Source organism: Cervus canadensis, chromosome 19 (assembly GCF_019320065.1).
Source record: "Cervus canadensis isolate Bull #8, Minnesota chromosome 19, ASM1932006v1, whole genome shotgun sequence".
NCBI classification, from domain to species: Eukaryota; Metazoa; Chordata; class Mammalia; order Artiodactyla; family Cervidae; genus Cervus; species Cervus canadensis.
The window spans coordinates 19,393,662-19,414,364 of record NC_057404.1 but is presented as its reverse complement, the minus strand read 5'-3'; the positions used below and the strand labels follow the sequence as shown (position 1 = coordinate 19,414,364).

General features: G+C 42.8%; 1 protein-coding gene across 1 annotated transcript in view; it reads left to right on the top strand.

Moving 5' to 3' along the window:
• The first annotated feature begins 7,096 nt into the window (after positions 1-7,096).
• The window catches only part of RBPJ (recombination signal binding protein for immunoglobulin kappa J region), a 226,429-nt gene continuing 212,822 nt past the window's right edge, over positions 7,097-20,703 (top strand). Inside the window, exon 1 of the mRNA XM_043438827.1 lies at positions 7,097-7,201. Within this exon, the coding sequence (XP_043294762.1) occupies positions 7,170-7,201 (32 nt within the window). The 5' untranslated portion in view covers positions 7,097-7,169. The remainder of the gene's footprint in view (positions 7,202-20,703) is intronic.

The following is a 20,703-nucleotide window of genomic DNA, read 5'->3' as shown; positions in this document are numbered from 1 at the left end:
ATCCAAAAGTCAACCGGCGGCCCATGCCTTCTGAGTCACTGATCGCCTCAAGTTTTCCTTAAGAGAATCAGAGCAAGGAACGCTCTTTAAATATACAACTCTTTCTTTCCATAGTGAAGGCTGAAAGTCAAGGCTGAGAAACCTCGAAGATTCTTCAATGAAAGTGCAGAGGAAAGAAGTTCCATGTGACCTTTGGCACACTGACATTGTCTCTTCATTCACAAAATTGACCAAATTGAGAAGACAGCATGGTGGGTGCTTCTTCATCACATTATGCAGGTAATTTAGTGTCTCTCCCAGATGCAAACAAGTATCACTGAGGGCCAAGAAGGGCAGAAACAGGGCCCAAGGACTCAGACAGACCTGTGTTCAAATCCTGTTTCTGATATGAACAACTTCTAGGATGGAAACAAGAGATGTAGCCTATGGACTGTATTTCCTCAACCATCAGATGGGAAAAATAATTCCTACTTCACAGAGCATTGTGAGAATTAAAGATATTGTTCAATAGTATTTGTGCACAATAAGTATTCAAGGAACGATGACTGTCATCTTTAATAGAATCTAAGGTCAAGTTGACAATCTGGTGTTCGGAATAGTGGCTGAAAAAGACATGCTTTTCAAAAACCCACTAGATGACCTTTCAAGCATCAGACTAAGAATTTATCCAGTTTCTTTTACTCTTTCCACATTTCAGATTTACTCTGAAAACCAGGGAGTTGGGATTTCTGATTAAAACTAAATCTTCCTATAGATTAAATTTATTACAAGAAGCCTATTTACTTTTTAAGTAAAAAAATGAAGATTTTTTAAGTTAATTACGCTGCTTTAGGGAATATGTAGAGACCACTATAAAGTGGTATGGATTGCAAAAAGTGGCCACAAATGTCTATAATCCCTGTATGCATTCTTCATTGCAATATAATTTTGCTCTTCCCCCCATCATGATGTAGAGTTTATCTAAGCCTGTTTAGCTGTGTGATTCACTCAGACCAATAGGTCAAGAGCAAATGTGCTATAGACAGAGGCACACTGGGGTCTACCCTCTCTTGCTTCCCCAAGATCACCAAGTAAAGAAGCGCAGGGTAGCCTAGCAAAGGATGAGGAGTCCCATGGAGTGGCAGTAGGCTTTCCCTGTGTGTATCAAATGCTAACTTTCAGACAAGCAAGTGAAACCATTTTGGATGATCCAGCCTCAACTAAGCTACCACATACCGCAGCCATAAGACTGACCCCAAGTGAAACCAACAGATGAACCATCCAACTGAGTCCAGCCCAAATTGCTGACCCACAGAATCATGAGCAAGTGGGTTGGCCAAAACGTTCATTCAGGTTTTCTACAACATCTTATGGGAAAATCTGAATGGGCTTTTTGGCAAACCCAATACAATAAAGTAGTTGTTGTTTTAAACGGTTTTAAAATAGTTATACACAAAAGGTAAGTTTTGCATAGTCTTTCACCAGCAGTTCTGAGGACATCTGCAAGATTCACAGTAAATCCTCAATCTCTAGGCACTATCCCCCAAGTCACAGTGGCCTTGGTCATAGTTTCTTGGTCAAAGCTGAATCATGTCTGAGGTCGGACCTATCCCATTCCCTCTCACATCACAGCAGTGCTTTAGATAGCTGACCCCCTGACTGTCATTGCTGAGGGTCCAGATTTGCCTTGGTTCTGCTCCTTTCAAGATCCGGTTATTCTAGTTGCTTAGATTTGATGAACTTCCCTGGTATTCTTCAGATAAATTCCATTTCTCCTCAAGAAAGTTAGCTTTGGTTTCTCTTACTTGCACAAACCCTCCCCCACAAAATTCCTTTTTAAAATTTTTGCTGAAGTAGGGCTTCCCTGGTGGTTCAATCTGTAAGGAGCCTGTCTACAATGCAGGAGACTCAGATTCGATCCCTGGGTTGCGAAGATTCCCTGAAGAAGCAAATGGCAACCCACTCCAGTATTCTTGTCTGGGAAATCCGATGGACAGAGGAGCCCGGCAGGCTCCACGGGGTCTCAGGCTCCATAGTCCATGGGGCAGGCTCTCACGGGGCAGACTCCATAGTCCATGGGGTCTCAAGAGTTGGACATGACTTAGTGACTAAATCACCAACACCACCACACTTACATGTAAAAGTATGTCATCGCCACCATGATTTACAATATCATATCAGTTTCAGGTCTACAGCACAGTGATTCAGTATCCATTATGAGTTATTACAAGATATGGGTATAATTCTATACACATATCTAGCAGCTTACTATATAGCAGTGGTCCCCAATCTTTTTTGCAGGGGGCATGTTCAGGCAATAATGCGAGTATGGGGATGAAGCAGATGAAACTTTGCTTATTCACCCAATGCTCATTTCCTCGTGTGCAGCCAGTTTATAACATGTTGGCTGTGGACCAGTACTGACCTTTATCTCTTAATCCCACAAGCTCCAAACTTCTAATAAAGTCCCCTCTGAAGAGTTTGACCCTCCATGTTCCTGAGGAAAAGGTAGTCAGTGAGGATGCTTGAATGTTTTTTTGTACACAGAACACCCCATTAGCCCCTGCAGAGGAGGAAAAAGTAAGGAGATGGCACCAACCTCGCCCCCATGGAATCTCTGAGGTAACAGTCCTCCTGGCTCCGTTTTCTGCCTGCTTTTCCCCTTGATTTGTAGACTGGCAACTAAAGAGAATTCTGCCAAGTCAGTACACTTTGAATTATTCCTAATTAGCTTGAATTCTAAGATCATGTGTCATCCTTGTCTTTACCAGGAAAACCCACAGAAGATCTGATTCTTCACTACGTGCCTAAGGCCATATCCATGGAGGATGAGGAACTAAAAATCACTTCTCTTTCTGAGTATCTGACAGCCCAAAAGGGATCTAATGCTTTTCCTTGTAACTTTTAAGAAGATTTACTTATTCTCTCTCTCTCTCTCCTTCTCTCTCTCTGTCCTGTGCTCTCTCTCTCTCTTCCACCTTTTAGAATTCAGGTAATATACATAAGAAAAAGCATCATACTGATCATGTCTTTCACTTTCACTTTTACTTGGGAGGGGAGGGTTTAGAAATGACCTAAGAATGAACTTCTTAGAAGAACTATGAGACCCTGAAAGAAATTTCATGGAAAAGCAGATGGGAATAGGAAGGGGGAATAGAGACTCTTCCATGCCAGGTGCTTTTATAGTCAGAATTCAAACTATCCTATGAAGTAGACATAGGTATTCTCATTTTTCAAAGGAGGCCACAGAGGCCTGGAGAGGTGCAGGAGGATGCCCAAGGTCACAGAGCTTAATTCCAGCCCAGGTTTGTGGTCATTCATGTTTCTGCTTTTTCTACTCCCTGCCTGCTTTTCCAAGAAGAAAGCAGTGAAAGCTGAGTTGGGGAGTTGTGGTGGGTGGTGTCGTGCCCCTTATTATAGCCACTGGAAATGAAAACTCCATGCTCTTCCCTGCCTACCAAGATGAGTCTATTTCAGTAATTTCCAAAAAGCAAAACTATTTTAAAGTTGCTTCTGTGATAACAATAAGTGAATATCAATAAATATTCCACACACAAAAAGAGGGATTCCCTCAGTAAATTAGATTTGAACTAGTTTCTTTACTACTGGATACCTCTGAATCTTAAGTATATTTAAAGTGAATGTCCAGGGGAAGATACAGGGTGATATTAGTTATGGTCCACCTTAGGCTGCCATAGCAGAGAGACTCTAAAATACAAGGGCCAAAATAGAAGTTAGTCTCTCTTTCATTTATCAACACAGAGAGTGGCCCAAAGCTGGCTAAGTGGCTCTCCCATTCTCAATACATAGCTTCCAAGATAGCACCAGTGGTTACCATTTCTCAAGCAGTGGAAGTTGAAATAGAGCATTTAAGGCAAGAGGCTTTCCCTTTAAGGAGATAACATGGAATTACACCATCTCTTGTGCTTACATCCCACTAGTCTGAACTTGGTCATATGGACACAGATACTAAGGAAGCTAAGAAATGCACTCCCTGGTTAGTACCCAAGTGTCAGGCCAAAACTCAGAGCATTTTTATCACCAAAATGCAGAAAGAGAATAAACACCAAAGGGAAAATTAGCAGTTTCTCATCGTCCCCAACTGTATTTACTTACAGGGTATTTAATGATGCTGTGACAACCTCAAACCTCAGTTTGAGTTGAGTTTCAAAGAACATCAGTTTAGTTCTCACTCTGCTGTGTGTGCATAGCGGGGAGAGGGATAGAGAGGGTCTTTTCTTCTCTCTGAGAAGTAGATTGCTGAATGAAGGAGCTGTCATCTACAACAGTCCTGATTTCCAGGGTAGAAGGGAAAAGAGTGTGGATGAACCATGTACCACCGCATCCAAAGGCAAGGAAATCAAAGTAGAGCCTGATGGTATTTCACAGCCTTCCTCACATGCATCTCCTTCAAGCCAGGCTTTGCTCCCAGAACTGGGATGGCTTAGACAGATCCACTTGTTCCCCTGCAGTGCCTGGAGTCTGCAGAGGATGAAAGGGGCTTCCTTCTGTCTCCCTGGCCCTGATCTTCCACCTTGTTGTGCCGGTTGGAGTACCAAGAACAAGCTCCGGATGATTGTGGTAATTGATTCCTCTCTCTGTATCTACTCTCCCAAGAAGCAGAGACTATTTTTCCAGCCCTTGAATTTGGTCTGGGCTTGTGACTTGCTTTAACCGATGGAATGAAGCTGAGGTCACTCCAGGTCAGCCCATTTCAGCCACCCCAGTAGCTGACTGCAGATACATGGCTGAACCTGGCTAAGCCAAGTCCGGATTGATGACCTACAGCTAGATAAATGGTTACTGTTCTACAACAGTAAGTTTCAGGTGGCGTGGTACATACAAAAGCTAACTTGCATAGTGATTGAAGCTGAAAAGGGATTGACTAAAAGGTTGTATTCTCTGAAAAACCAAGGCATTCTGAGGTTTATAGGCTATGCCCAGAATGATGCTGTAGAACTGGGCTGGCACTGAACACTTTACCTGCCACTGTGGACATCAGTGCTGAGACCACACCGTGCCCGAGGACCCTGGACCCTGGTAGCAGCCACTGGGACCACTTAGGAAAGTGGGTGGGACTTTCCTGGTGGTCCAGTGGTTCAGACTCTGCACTTCCAATGGAGGTGACATGAGTTCAGTCCCTGGTTGGGGAACTAAGACCCCACATGCTGTGTGGCACAGTCAAAAAAAAGGTGGATGGAGTTCTTACTGTTGACACCTGTTCCCAGAATTAGCTCACATACAGGCAAGATGGGGCTTCCCTCATAGCTCAGTTGGCAAAAACTCCGCCTGCGATGCAGGAGACCCCAGTTCAATTCCTGGGTCGGGAAGATCCGCTGGAGAAGGGATAGGCTACCCACTCCAGTATTCTTGGGCTTCCCTTGTGGCTAAGCTGGTAAAGAATCCACCTGCAATGCAGGAGACCTGGGTTCGATCCCTCGTTTGGGAAGATCCCCTGGAGAAGGGAAAGGCTACCCACTCTAGTATTCTGGCCTGGAGAATTCCATGGACTATGCAGTCCTTGGGGTCACAAAGAGTTGGACACTACTGAGCAACTTTCACTTCGCTTCACAGGCAAGATATTCTACAAAATAAATATTAATAACACACGAATGAAAGGGCAATGAACCAACAAAGCAGGAGACCTGGGGTTAGGGTCCAGGAAGCCCCCATGGTGTTGGTGATGGTGGCTTGGTCACTCAGTCATGTCCGCTCTTTGCAACCCCATGGACTGTAGCCCACCAGGCTCTTCTGTCCACGGGATTCTCCAGGCAAGAGTACTGGAGTGGTTTGCCATTTCCTTCTCCAAGGGATCTTCCCAACCCAAAACCCTCCTGCATTGCAGGTGGATTCTTTACCAACTGAGTCACCAGGGAACCCTATGGTGTTGCTAGACATTAACACTTCAGTAGCTGAGACAGGGCAGTTTACCATAGGAATCCTGGGGCAGGAGCCAGTGCACTTGGGCAACATCTTTGTACCCACCACTGCAAAGCATTTCAAAGTTTTAACAACTGGTAATACCACACCAGGGCATACCACGGTCCCCTGCTAACGCAGTCTCTGGCAAGGAGACTAAAATTGCGTGCTTGTCTTAGATTAATCAAGATCCACTCCCCCCATCTTGATGAACTGGGATTATGGTCACCTTTTCTGGGCACACAGTCACTCAGTAGGTGGACAAAAGCATAAAATCAGGGCTTCACCAATAAGGAAGGAGGTGCTAAGGGAAGATAAATTGGCAAAAATGATCATTAGTATCTGCAACACACCACAACTCCCAATTGATAAGATGGAGTGAGATATGCAGGACAGGGCAACCGAAGGCCCTAGAGGTTGATCATTAGTGTGCCCTGGAACACAGCAAGGGTCACAGAGGCCCAGGGTAACCCCTGTCCCAGTATACCTGTATCAGGGGTTTGCCAGGATGTGGGACTTTGCATGCTAAAGCTGACAAAGCCTGGGACAAGTTGGTCCCACTTGGTCACCAAGCTCAATTTGGGCGTAAGGTCAACTGGCCCATGGTCTGCATGATGTTACTTAAGAGGAGTTAGAAAGGGCCAGAGAACGTTCTTCACCAAGATCACACTGCTAATTCATTCATTCCTTTCCTTCAGTAAGTCACAAGTTCAATGTCCATTATGTTTTACAATTCTGTGATATTTTCCTTACAATTCTATGGTTAAGGCTCTGTCTAGGACTAGGGGAATCCATTTCACCCAACAATTTCAATTCAACAGAAATCACTGAGGTCAGGAATATCAAGGCAGCTCCGAAACATGAAAGAAAATCAAATTAACCTAAAGCAGCTGTAACATCATTTCTCTCCCTTATCCCGTTGGCAGTTTGTTTTGCAGCTTCTATTTATATATAAAAATCATGCCTCAGATTTCAGGATAAACCAGGGAAAACAAGAACTAGGAAAGATTATTTCTTGTTTCCCTTTACAGATTCCTCTTCAACCAGAGAACTTCCGAACCCTCCACCCCATAAAAAGAAAAAAAAAAGCCTGTGTCTGCATTTTTCCCCTTAGACAGAATGTTGACTTTCTTCTCTTCGATTTGACACTTTCACTTCCTTCGCTGCAAGGTGAAGTGGGCACCAGAGTCAGGGTGCCCAAGGCTCTCTCTACAGCCTTTCACGTCACTTGAGTCTCCAAGAAGAACCTGTGTTAAGAGTTTCTCTTCAACATGATCGGACTGCTCTACCCAGCGCTGTCGAGGTGAGTGAGTCCTCTCATGAATTCTCGATGTCACTTTGCCCATGAAAATATTTACTGTGCTTTAGCTTGTGATTTATGGATCCATACATTGCTTTTCGCCACTGCCACCTCAAGACATGGTGAACTAACCCTCTCCTCTGCCAGTTCAGTCACCACCCGGGAGTGTTCTGGTCACCTCCTCTCTGATGCAGCCTGAGATTACTTAGCAGAGGCTGAGCCTAGCTTCAGAGGATGAGGTTGCTATGCTCTCCCTGCCTTTGAGCAAGCAGCTCTGCTTCATAGGCCCTGCCCCCTTCTCAAGCTTTTCTAACTCCATACTTACTTTCACTTACCCTAGCAGAGAAACACAAGTTTTCTGAAATCAAAGACCTATTCCTTCTAGGTGGTTTAAATTTTAGAAGCTTCCTTTTAATAAGGTCCTCCAGAAATACATCTGTTGGTAGCTGATGCTAATCAAGTTCCTGGTTTATCTGAAAGTGGGCAGCTTTCTCTCAGTACAATATTGGGTTCTGCTGGAGATACAGAAGGGCCTGCAATTTGCTTGCTATCTCAAAATTATAATCCAGTTGAGACAACAGAGGGCCTACTGTATACTGGGTGAGGGGTTTCTGAGCTCTGGACCCCAGGGCAGGGATTGGGGATGGAGTTAGGACAAAAGAGTCACAAATCCACAGATACCACAAGCATTAGCTGCACATTTTCATCCTCTTCTTATCCAAGTCTTTATGTGACAAGTGCCTGCTGAGTGTTCATATGCATGCCTGGTGGAATAAGGTCTTAGATATGTCTGTGTATTTTTCAAAAGCATTTGGATGCAGTTGTAATCAATTAAATATACATCCATTTAAAGCGTTTTCTGGGTTTGTAATGTCCTATGGTCACTGAGTATTTTCTCAGTCAATGGATGCCAGGAATTCATTATCATTGTGGAACTACATGAAAAGAGGTAACATCTTAAAAGGTTTCATTAATACCAGAAAAGTGGGGACTTCTGCGAAGGAAAGCTAACACAGGTGCATAACAATACCAGGTGTGGGGCTTGTAGGAGAGTAGCTCAGAGACTACAGGCAGAAAACTTTGGGAAAACCAGGAGGTATGGGGAGAAGCACAGAAGGCATCAATCTTGTGTTTGAATAACCCCTACATGTCAGTCTATGATCGGAAAAGGACAGTTCTCTAAATAATGCATATAAAGTCTTTCTTTTAAAATGATTTAGTGACATATTAAATTATTTTATATAATTATTATATACAACGTATAACTAATAAATCCAGAACATTCAAATCTTCACTTCCCTGAACAATCCATTTAGCTCCATTTCTATAGATTAAATTTGTCAAAAGCAAAATATACTATAATTCTCCATGCCCACGGTTCTTTATACTTTCCCAACACACTGTTTGATTGAACATCACCAAATCTATGACATGTGAATAAGACAGGAATCATTATATAATACAATTGACATATAGCACTGTATGAGTTTACAGTATACAGTGTAATGATTTGACTTATATATCATAAAATGATCACAAACAGTTTAGTGAACATCTATCATTTCATTAGATGCAATGTTAAAGAAATAGAAAAAAATTTTTTTCCTTGTGATGAGAACTGTTAACAACTTTGATATATCACATACACCAGTGTAAATTATATTTATCATATTGTCCATGGCATCCCTAGTGCTTATTCATTTATCCTATAATTGGAAGTTTGTACCTCTTAATTGTCTTCAGTCCATCCCCTTCCCCAACCACAAATCTGATCTCTTTTTCTATGAGTTTGTTTTTGAAATATAACTGACCAACAGCATTATGTTAGTTCCTATTATATAACATAGTAATTCAATACTTTTAAACATTTCAAAATGATCACCATAATAAATCTAGTTACCATCTGTCACCATACAGGATATTACATAATTATTGACTCTATTCCTCACACTGCACACATTATCCCCACCTCATAAAAGAAGTTGGGGTGTTTAGGAATAGGCAATGAATTATGCAGATATAAAATGGGCAAGGATTAACTAGGTAAAATTGTCAGGAAAACAGATTACAAATAAACTTAAAATGATCTTGGGGCATAAAAACCGGAAAAAAGAGAGGAAAGAGGAAGCAAGCTCAAGTCTCATTCTTCTACTGGTCATCATCCAAGTTCTAACTAAGAATGCCGTGCTCACTTTAAACGCCAATCTCTTAAATCTTAAATCTCTTAAAAAGAGATATTTTAAGAGAATGCAGGAAAAGAAGTAATAAAAATATTGTTTGAAATAAATAAGAGAAAATCTAGAAAAGAAAGACCAAAAAGCAGACTGCTCTATTACAGGAGAAATTAAGGGCAACAGACAAATTCCAGTAGGCTGAACAGGATTCAAACAATTGGTCATTTTCGTTAACTGTACTTTCATGGAACCATAATTCATGTAGCCTAAAAAAAATTCTGAAAATTGAACTATATTAGGTTTCCTTTTAGGCGATGCATATTTAAGTGAAAGGAGGCACTGTCAAAAGAATGGGCTTGGATTTGAATTTTGCTTTCAGCGCACATTAGCAAGCTTGATTTCTCCTAACTTCAATTGTTTCATCTCTCAACTGAGTGTGATAATACTTCTACTGCATAGTTGCTTCCAGCATTTGGGATGGAAGCAGAGCACCTGGGCTTCCCAGGTGGCACTGGTTATAAAGAATCTGCCTGCCAATGGAGGAGACATAAGAAACACGGGTTCAATCCCTGGGTCGGGAAGATCCCCTGGAGGAGCGCATGGCAACACACTCCAGTGTTCTTGCCTGGAGAATCCCCATGGACAGAGGAGCCTGGTGAGCTACAGTTCATGGGATCGCAAAGAGTCAGACACAAACGAAGCAAAAGAGCATGCATGCAGGCACACAGTAGGGTACCCAGGACACAGCAGAAACTCAAGCAACAGGAGCTAGCTGGTGGTGCTGGTGTAAATTAATATGAGTTCTCATTGCCTGAGCACTAGACTCTGAGCAAAGACCTGGGTTTGGATCCTGACTCTTACACTTAGTAAGATGAAATATTATTCAAGGAATTTGTATTTATTTATCCTGAAACTCTTCACTTATAAAAATGACTACAATTTTTCTTCTTACTTTTAGTTTGAGGTTCAAATGAAATTACATATGTGAAATAGCTTTTAAACATGTGTGTTAGTTACTCAGTCATGTACACTCTGCGACCCCATGGTCTGTCCATGGAATTCTGTAGGCAAGAATACTGGAGTGGGTTGCCATTCCCTTCTCCAGGTGATCTTCCCGACCCAAGGATTGAACCCGGGTCTCCTGCTTTGCAGAGGCAGATTCTTTGCCATCTGAGCTACAAGCGAAACCCAGCTTTTAAATATAAATGTCATATAAAAATAGAATTCCATTGTTATTAAGTCGTTGAAAACTAATCATCTAGGTTAGAACAAATATGTCAGCATATGTATAACAAAGGTATCACCATAATAGGAATACAGGGTAGAATTCTTTCTCCATTTTTAGAAGTCCTAATAACAATGACAACCAAAAAAAAAAAAAAAAAAACCCTCAAATTACAAGAAATGTTCAGTTAGCATATGGGGAAATTGCTTAATTTTAAGGATGAGGAAACATTTGAACAGGCTTACATGGGTCACAACAGACTGTCCACCCTAAGGGCAGGATTACCAAGGATGATCAGCCCTCTGTCCTGGGTAGTTTATCAAAGAATCAAAGAGTCTGAAAGCGCAGAAGGGACCAGAGAGAGTTCAGCTCATCCCGCTTGCTTGACTGAAGAGGAAACTGAGACCCAGCGAAGGGAAGGTACTCAATCCCCAGGGCCCCAGCGAGGGGCCGTGGGGCGAGCCCGCCACCTGCCTCTGCCTTCGGCTTCTGCTCGGTGTTTTCCAGGACTACACTGGGGCTTCTGTTCAGATGCCTGCCCCACTGGCATTAAAATCTCCGCATCTGGTAAATAGGAAGGACCAGGGAGCAAATTTCAAGCTGTCTGCTGAGCTAGAGGAGAAAATCGCCCTAGGATGTTCCTGCGTTGGGAAGTGAAGGGCTGGAAATCCATATCTGAAGGTCCCCCCTCCTTCTGTGTTTATGATATCATCCAGGAAACATTTAAACAACATACATGGAACGAAATGTCTTGCCAGGTGGTAGCGTGTGATATATACAGACAGCCCCTGACTCACAAAGAAAGACTACAGAGATCCCATACATACAAACAGCTGCTGCCATCCGCCCGGCCCCCACCACCTTGCAGCTGTCACTGGCTGTGTAAAAAAAATTAAAAAAGAAAGAAAGGGGCTAGAGAAAAAACTTGGACCACTTGCAGATTCGGCACATTCAGAGGCAGAGGAAGGGAAGAAGTTGTGGAAACAGGAACCACATGATGGAATGGACTCTCAGGATACATTTTCAGCCATGGATGATCTGACAGCAATGCCTGCTCCCTCTGCCCTGAAAAATCTCCTCCCAGGAAGGTCTTCTCCCATCCATGCTGCCAGAAATGTTATCAACGTAGCATGTTGTCTTAAAGCCTTTTTGGAAGAAGGAAGGCAGGGAATAAATAATAATTAATTTACCACTAGAAATCTCTTTCAAGAGTCACTCTCCTTTGTAACAGTTAATAATCAAGTATCTACCTCACAGGATTGTTGGGAAGATAAAGTCAATCAATGAACTAAAAGTCCTTAGCACTGTGCCTGATAAGTGATATAATACTAAATGTTTTTAAAGGATTATTAGAAGCTCTCTTCTATTACCATATGTAAAATAGATAGCCAATGGGAATTTGCTATATGCCTCAGAGAACTCAAACCGGAGCTCTGTAACAACCTAGAGGAAGTGGGATGGGGTGGGAGGTGGGAGGAAGGGGAAATATGAATACCTATGGAGGATTCATGTTGGTGTTTGGCAGGAACCAACTCAATTCTGTAAAGCAAGTATCCTTCAATCAAAAAATAATTTAAAATTTAAAAAGACTATTATTAATAGCTCTAGGGAATTCCCTGGCAGTCCAGTGGTTAGAATTCAGTAATTTCACTGTGGAGGGTTGGGATTCAGTCCCTAGTCTGGGAACTAAGATCCTGCAAGCCACATGGTGCAGACAAAAGAAAAAATATATACCTATAGTTATTCCCATTTTACAGATGCAACAACTGAGGTGTAGAGAACTTACTTTCCCTAGGCCATATAACTTTGAGGTAGAACCAGCATTCAAATCTGTCTCTAAAGCCTATAAATCTAAATCCTACTGTGCTATAAACAGCCATGTGCTTAGCACTGGAGGGTGGGGGTGAGGTGGTAATGGAGGGATGTTAGAGGCTATCATTCATCAGTTCAGTTCAGTTCAGTCGCTCAGTCGTGTCCGACTCTTTGCGACCCCATGAATCGCAGCACGCCAGGCCTCCCTGTCCATCACCAGTTCCCAGAGTTCACTCATACTCATGTCCATCGAGTCGGTGATGCCATCCAGCCATCTCATCCTCTGTCGTCCCCTTCTCCTCCTGCCCCCAATCCCTCCCAGCATCAGGGTTTTTTCCAATGAGTCAACTCTTCGCATGAGGTGGCTAAAGTATTGGAGTTTCAGCTTCAGCATCAGTCCTTCCATAGACTAGCAATAATTGAGTTAATTCTTGCTAATCTGTGCATTTCCCAACAACTGTGCTCACTTGCGTTCAGGAAACAGGAATTTTGACTGGTGAAGGGGGTCAAGGAGGTTATTCGGGGAAGAAAAGTGAAGACCTGGGCAAGGGGCCACAGCTGGATACTGAGCAGAAATCCTGGAGACAGAAATGACAGACAGATGGAAGAGATAGAAAAGGAGTTTGGAGGGAGCCAAAGATGAACTCCAATCCACATGATATTTCATCTAGGTCTGACCTAGAAAAGGGGAGGAAGATTTCTATCTCCCTGTCCCCACCACCCCACCTCTCGCCCCACCCATGGCTCCAGATAACTTAGTACTTTTGGTAGACGAGAGAAAGGTTAAAGAAACTCTTGTGGGCTAGTTGGAAACGTAACACTTCCACTCCCGTTTGTAATGCATTTCTTTAGGGAAATGTGTGCTGAGTTCCAAACAAATGACCTGTAATTTAATATAATACATGTACACTTTGGGTCTCCGAGGGCTGGGTGCTGTGCTGGGTGCTGAGAATACCAAAGGAAACACAAGGCCAGGTCCCTGGCTTTGAGCAGCCGGGAGCCCTGTCTGGGAGAGAACCGTAAGCACCCAAGGGACAAGATGCTGAGTGTAACAGGAGAGGTGTCTACAAAGTGCCTCGGAGCACAGAGCAAGGGAATGGTGAAACTGCTTTTAAATCAACTTTTAGAATCCAACCTCTGCAAGTTGGAAACTGCATGCAATGCATTAAAAGTTACAGGAAGGACACTCTTACCATTTCGTTCTGAATGAACTCTTTCAACAAAACTATTGCCTGCTGTTTTCCTGCCAAGTGGTGTTATCAATACCTGTTGGGTTTGTTGTTTTCCTAAGAGATTAGAGAGAGGGGTGATTGCATGGACTCTAAACTCAAACTGCTCTGATTTGAATCTGACATCCATTTACCAGCGCTATGACCTTGACTTTACCTGTCTTAGTCTCAGTTTCCTTATCTGTAAAATGGGGCCAACAAAAAATACCTTAGTGTTCCTGGGAGGACTAAATACCTAGAAAGTCCATGTTCTAGAATGGAGTAGACGTTTCACTAAGTCTGCCTATTACCCAGATGATGGATAGGAATTTCTGACTTCAAATAACTTCATGAAGTTGTTCAAGAACTGTGTTCCTGAAAGAGTTTTAAATGATACACAGATGAGCGTATTAAATTTTTAATAGCATGTGTTTATCATCACAGGATAGGGAGGAAAATATATAATATATCAAATGCTACATTTTAAAGATATTCTTTAACGTACTCACAGATATAGAGAACAGACTTGTGATTGCCATGAGCAGGAGAGAGGAGGGAGAGGGGTAGACTGGAATCTGGGGAGGAATTTGGGGTTGGTTGGAGAAGGAAACGGCAACCCACTCCGGTATCCTTGCCTGGAAAATCCCATGGACAGAGTAGCAAAGAGTCAGACACGACTGAGCAACTAACACACTTTGGGGTTGGTAGATGCAAACTATTACATTTAGAATAAATAAACATCAAGGTCCTACTGTGTAGCACAGGGAACTATATTCAATCTCCTGGGATAAACCATAATGGAAAAGAATATTTTTAAAAGAATGCATGTATGAGTCACTTTGCCATACAGCAGAGACAGGGACAACATTGTAAACCAACTGTACTTTGATAAAAAATAAAAATAAAATTTAAAAAATTTTAAGATTTTTTTTCTTAGAATGAATAAAAATTTTAGAAAGTATATTAAGTGAGAGGAAAAATATTTAGAAAGTAATAGTCAAATATTACTTCTTCTCTTCCAAAATAAGAGTAACAAGATGACTGTGACACCTAAGTAGAGACTTGAAACAGAGGTTTCCCTTTAAATTTTTCTTTTCTTCCCACCCCCACCCCGACTGGGCATGGCTTGAATTAATTTAGTTTTGTTAACTTTAAATAATACATATTAAAATGTCTAAATCTTAAAAGGCTGGATGAAGGGGGAAACATGGCAGAAATGAGGACCTCTTTTCCTGTGTTTTCTCACTGTGATGCAATTCAACACTTTCATCTAGGACTCTGGGTAAAAACAGCATTTTCTAATGCCCCCACTAAAGAGAAAGCACATCTGAACAGTAGAAAGAATGCCTTCTGCATGCCCCCACTGTCTTGGCCCCGATTTCAATCCTGGTGGAAAAATTCCCTGAAGCCGACGACAGCTGAGTTCCTCACCCGGAATTCGATGATCAGAAGAGGAAAATGACACCCTGAGGTTCTGGGGGCCCTGGAGCAGCCTGCGACGGACACAGAGACCACAGAGTGACCTGCCACCTGTCCATCTCCACCCCATGGGCCCAGGGAGCTGAAGTCGGAGGGGATTCAAGTTGGGGGGTGGGGGGGTGCTTGGGAGGAGCCATAGGAAGGAGCAGAAGGACAGGCAGCGTCAGCTCGTACCCCGGACTTCCCCAGAATCTCAGTAAGGCCTCTGGGGCACCGCGTCCCCTTTACCCCTTCTTTGTAAAAATCACCTCCAGGAAAGTCCCTCTGTCTAACACAGCGGTTGGCCTTTGAAGCCTATGAATGGTCATGGATAGCTGGGGTTTCCCTGGGGTCAGCATCCCCGTCTGGGTGCCTCATGACCCCATGTGTCACCTCCATTGACAGCCTTGCAGAGAACAGGTGGAGCATCTAAAGGCACACACGATCAAAGGACACTATCTGCTAGAGGCTTAGCTCATGAGTTTGAGCAAACTCCAGGAGATGGCGAAGGACAGGGAAGCCTGGCGTGCTGCAGTCCACGGGGTTGCAAAGAGCCAGACACAACTGAACAACTAAAGGATAACAAATAGTTCATACCAGCCCGCACGTCTTCTCTCCTCTCTTACTCCTCCCGTGGAGATGTCCACTGATCATGCTCACCTTCTTTCCACCAACCTGATCACAGTCTTTATGTCTCCTACCACGGAAAAGCGAAGCATAATCACAGGGCCCTCCCTGGGAGGGGAAGGTACAGAGGAAAGAGTATTCACCGAGGCATGGGCAGGGGCTTGCAGATAAATCCCTCCATTTCAGCCACAAGAATAGGATTGTTAGGTAAAATGCAGAACACTCAGGTAAGTTGGAACGTCAGATAAGAAACAAATGATTTTTTAGTTATGAGAATATCCTGTGCCATGTTTAGGATATACTAATACTAAAAGAGTATTTTCATTCATCTGACATTCCCATTTAACTGGATGTCTAAATTTTTATTTGCTAAATTTAGCAACCCTACTCTAAAACAATCTCAGGGACTTCCTTGGTGGTCCAGTGGTTAAGAGTCAGCCTGCCGATGTGGGGGACACAGGTTCCATCCCTGCTCCCAGGAGATTCCACATGCCTCAGAGCAACTAAGCCACTACTGAAGCCCACAGCCTAGAGCCCGTGCTCCGCATCGAGAAGTCACAGCAATGAGAAGCCCTCGTACCACAGCTAGAGTAGGTCTCGCACAACAGTGAAGACCCAACACAGCCAAAAATAAACCAGTAAGTAAGTAAATAAAAACCTCATGAGGCTGGCATTATTATTCTTACTTTAAATGTGGGGAAAATAAGCCTTTGAGAGATTTAGTAACTTGCCTGAAGCCACAGTACTTGCAGGTGACAGAGGTGAGATTTCAACCCAGACTCACCAATTTCAAGACCAGTACTGGTCCCACACCACATGGGGATCCAAGCCTTTAATGAAAAGGTCAGATGGGATGCTAAGGGAGGAAACTGAGGCTTCTCTAAGAATTTGGGGGAATTCTTGGATGCCTGGCTCAAGATGTAGACAATCACTCAATAAACAGTATGTGGATGTAATGAACTGAACTATCACCATCTTGCATCTTGCATCACCAGGCTTGGTATCCGGAAGACTCGTCTCCTTTCCTAAAAATGCTAAGACTTGTTCTCAGCCCCAGCTCAAGTCCTCCTCCAACACCACCCTTCAGCGCCTGAAGGGAGCACTTCACCCCATGGGTATAGGCAGTGGAAGATGAGGTCATGGGACACAGCTCCAAGAGAAGCTTTGAATCGTGTTACATCCATTTAACACAAGGAGGAAACGCACAAGACTGAAGACACTGGCTGGCCCAAGTCCGTCTGTTACTTTCAAACCAGTCGTCTCTTGGCCGGACAACCTACAAAGCTCAGCGTGTGGAGTCCAGTCACCTTGCTTGAACCAGGCTGCCTTACCACAACTTGAAAACATCTGTCTGCACTTTCATTAACATTGTTTTAGGGGAGCAGGGGCCGTGGGGATAAGAGGAGGGAAGGGCTGTGCTGCTAGAACTCTTTTGCTCTGAAGATGAGAACCATCAGCAGATGCAAGGCTCTTTCAGCCTCGTTTCTTTCTTAGTTTCTATGAATCCGCAGACAGGAATCCAGACAGAACGCATGTGGCTCATAGGTGCCCACAAACCTCCGGTCCCAAGGAAAATTGCTGTGGCTCTGTGTGTAGGAGAACATCGCCCAGTCCTCATCTAAGTCTCAGTTTTTTCCTCCAGATCCTCACTGGAGGAGCTGTGGCAGATAAAGTATCAGTTCAGTTCAGTTCAGTCGCTCAGTCGTGTCTGACTCTTTGTGACCCCATGAATCGCAGCACGCCAGGCCTCCCTGTCCATCACCAACTCCCAGAGTTTACTCAAACTCATGTCCATCGAGTCGGTGATGCCATCCAGCCATCTCATCCTCTGTCGTCCCCTTCTCCTCCTGCCCCCAATCCCTCCCAGCATCAGGGTCTTTTCCAATGAGTGTAGTAAGGGTTAATAAAAAAAAATGGTATTGAAAGAAAATGTGGACCCAAATCCACTACCACCAGGAAGTTGACCACTTTATAATCATTTTATTTCCTGACAATCAAAGCAATAAACACTCACTGTAGAAATGTTTGAAAATGCTGAAAAGGCTAAGTAAACAATAAAAACTACCCAACATTGCATCATGCAGAGCTATAACCTGTCCTAAAATTGTGGTGTATTTTCTAAGGATCTCTGTCCATATGATAAATATAATTGATCTCAGACTTCATATGTAACTTCATTTCTACTTTTTTTAACCTAACAAATCATAGACACTTCTCTCAACACCATTCAAGACTCTCTGAAGGATCTTTAAAACTTTTGATGAATCCTTAATAGATGCATTGAAAATGGTTATAGGTAATTTAATTATTCTTCTCCTGTTAAACATTTAGAATGTTTCCAGTGTTTCCCCTAATTGAAATAACATATCAGTGAACATATTCACATACTGTGTTTCTTAATTGTTATTGAAGTATTGTTGTTGTTTAGTCGCTAAGCCATGTCCTACATATAGTTGATTTAAAATGTTGTGTTAGTTTCTGGCGTACAGCAAAGAGATTCATATATACATATATATATATTTCAGATTCTTTTCCATTTAGGTTATTGCAAGATGTTGAGTATAGTTTTCTGTACTATACAGTAAGTCCTTGTTGAGTTCCCTGTGCTATACAGTAAATCCTTGGTTTCACATATGTTTTTATCAGATTTTTGGCACCTGTTCCCTCATGTCTAGAATCTAATATAAAATGGCATCTAATCTGATCCAAAGATATTCATCTTATCATGTTTTCTGCTTTACCATGCTCTACCAAAGGCTGTGCCTTGCAGAGGCCCCACCAGCTGACCTAGTTGGAGAACCACAATGGTCAGTTACACAACAAGAATGACCGGGTCCCTTGTTGAAATCCAAATGAAAGCGATTCCTACACAGCAGGAAATCTTAGTGACAGCACCCACCCCCCACCCGCCACCTCCCTTAACTCAGGCCATGGTTTACAAGAGAGAGGGACAGAGGGAGAGAGGAGAGAGGGAGTGGAGGAGAGACAGAGAATCCCAAGGATGATTTTCAGAGAAACCACCACACGATGTAATTCCACCGGGAACATGACGATAAAAGTCCTCAGAACTGTGCCGCTTGGTATTTTAACAGAACTGTTGCTTGCTGATTTAGTTAATGATAATGTTGGGTTCCAAATTTGCTCTAAAAGGGAGTCTTAAGTGTTCTCAACTTGGACAGGACTGGCTTAAAAATAAACAAATAAGTTATATAAGTCCAAATTTTGGAGGATCGGGTTTTGGAAGCCAAGAATCTGGTATAGGATTAAAGGGGCCTGCCTCACATCTCGTGGTTGGGCCTCACGTGCCGCCTGCAGGGTGGAGCAGCAAAGAAGCGTTCCAGCTGTCCCCAAAATCCAGCCTCTAATTTAAGTGCCAACACCCACAAGGAACTCAGGCAGCGTGCACCCCATGGCTCCTAGGAGACACACTAGGTGCTTAAGACAGCGAAGAGAAACAAAAGAAGCAATCAGAACCACCAGCAGATGATGACAGACTTCTTTTTCTTTACTCTCTTCCAATGTCAGATGTTTTGAAAGGCTCACGGGTGCTATTCAAGAGCTGTCATCTTCCACTTGAGAGTTGACTGCATCTGGGTAGGAAATGAAGTGATTACTATGTGCTGCCTTTTTAAAATGTTCAAGGCACCTCCAGGAAGAAAGATGTCAGGGTCCGCAAACTTACCACTGTGGATGGAGCCCTACTTTGGGTCCAGCTGTGGGAGACACTGCCAGGGAGAAAAGAAACCCAATGCTCTGGTGGGGTCCTGAGTCCTCCATGCACTCCAAGAGTGATATGAATATGTGAAATGTCACAGATGAGTCCATTCATTCACATATTAATGTCACGGAATTATTAAGAGCTAAGTAAGTGAAAGGCACTCAGGGTCTAAGGGTTAAAAGATACAGTAGACTAGGTTCAGCCCTCAGATTGCTTGTTCTTGTTGAGGAGAATAGCTGTGTTCACAAATAGCCAGAAAAGGCTACATACCCATCACCATTATTGATGTAGACCAAGGATCTACATAGGCCAGGAATACAATGCAGCAGCACTCCTCAGATCTAAGCCAATAACCGGCTTCCTGAAACTCAGGCCCAGTGTGGCTGGAGCTTCATATTTTCCAAATCGGGAAAATGTACCTTTTTTGTAAAATATCCTGATTTGTTTAAGTTGGCTAAATTTTTTAAACTATGCAAACTAAACAAAACATACCTATACACTGGACCAGGGCAAGCCACCAAGGTGAACCTCTGAGGCAGACTATATTTGCTAATACGGACATAGGGACATATACCTACCCTTATAAGAAAAAGCACTTTATACAAGCCATATATCTAATATGATCACATTTTTACTGCAAAACTATGTATTTACACATAGGAAAAAATGGAAGGCTACATCGAATGTTAGTAGATATTCTGGTTGGCAAGATTACAAGTGATTTTTTTCCCCCTCTTTGTTTTTCTGTTTAAGTGAAATTTTTACAATGGGCATGCATGACTTCAATAATCAGAATTTTCAACAAAATTTAAAAGTTTACAGAAAAGACCCAAGTGCTTTTAGATTAGTGGAGATAAAATATGAAAGCCTTAAAAATAAGAAAAATTTAAAAAGGGTAAGAATTAATGAGAAATATTAAGAATAATAAAATCCAAGTAATACAGAAATAAATTATCTACATTGAACATTTACACTGGTGCAGGAGGAAGGATACTCACGATGGAGTTTACAGGCATTATCTTTCTTATTCTTTGAAACTTCCCTGTAATGGTACTACTGTTATTCCCATGCACAGGGAAAACGATGAGGCTTAGAAAGCTTAAGTAACTTGTCCAAGGTCACGCAGCATAGAACTAGAATTCAAAACCCAGGTCATCCGCCTCCAGAGGCTGCATGTTAGCTTAACCTTAAGTAAGAGATCCCCAGAAGCAAAGTAAGGGAGGAAGGTCAGGGACACAGGGGTCTTTGATCAGGCCTTGAAGACCCAGAAAGAGTTCAGCCCC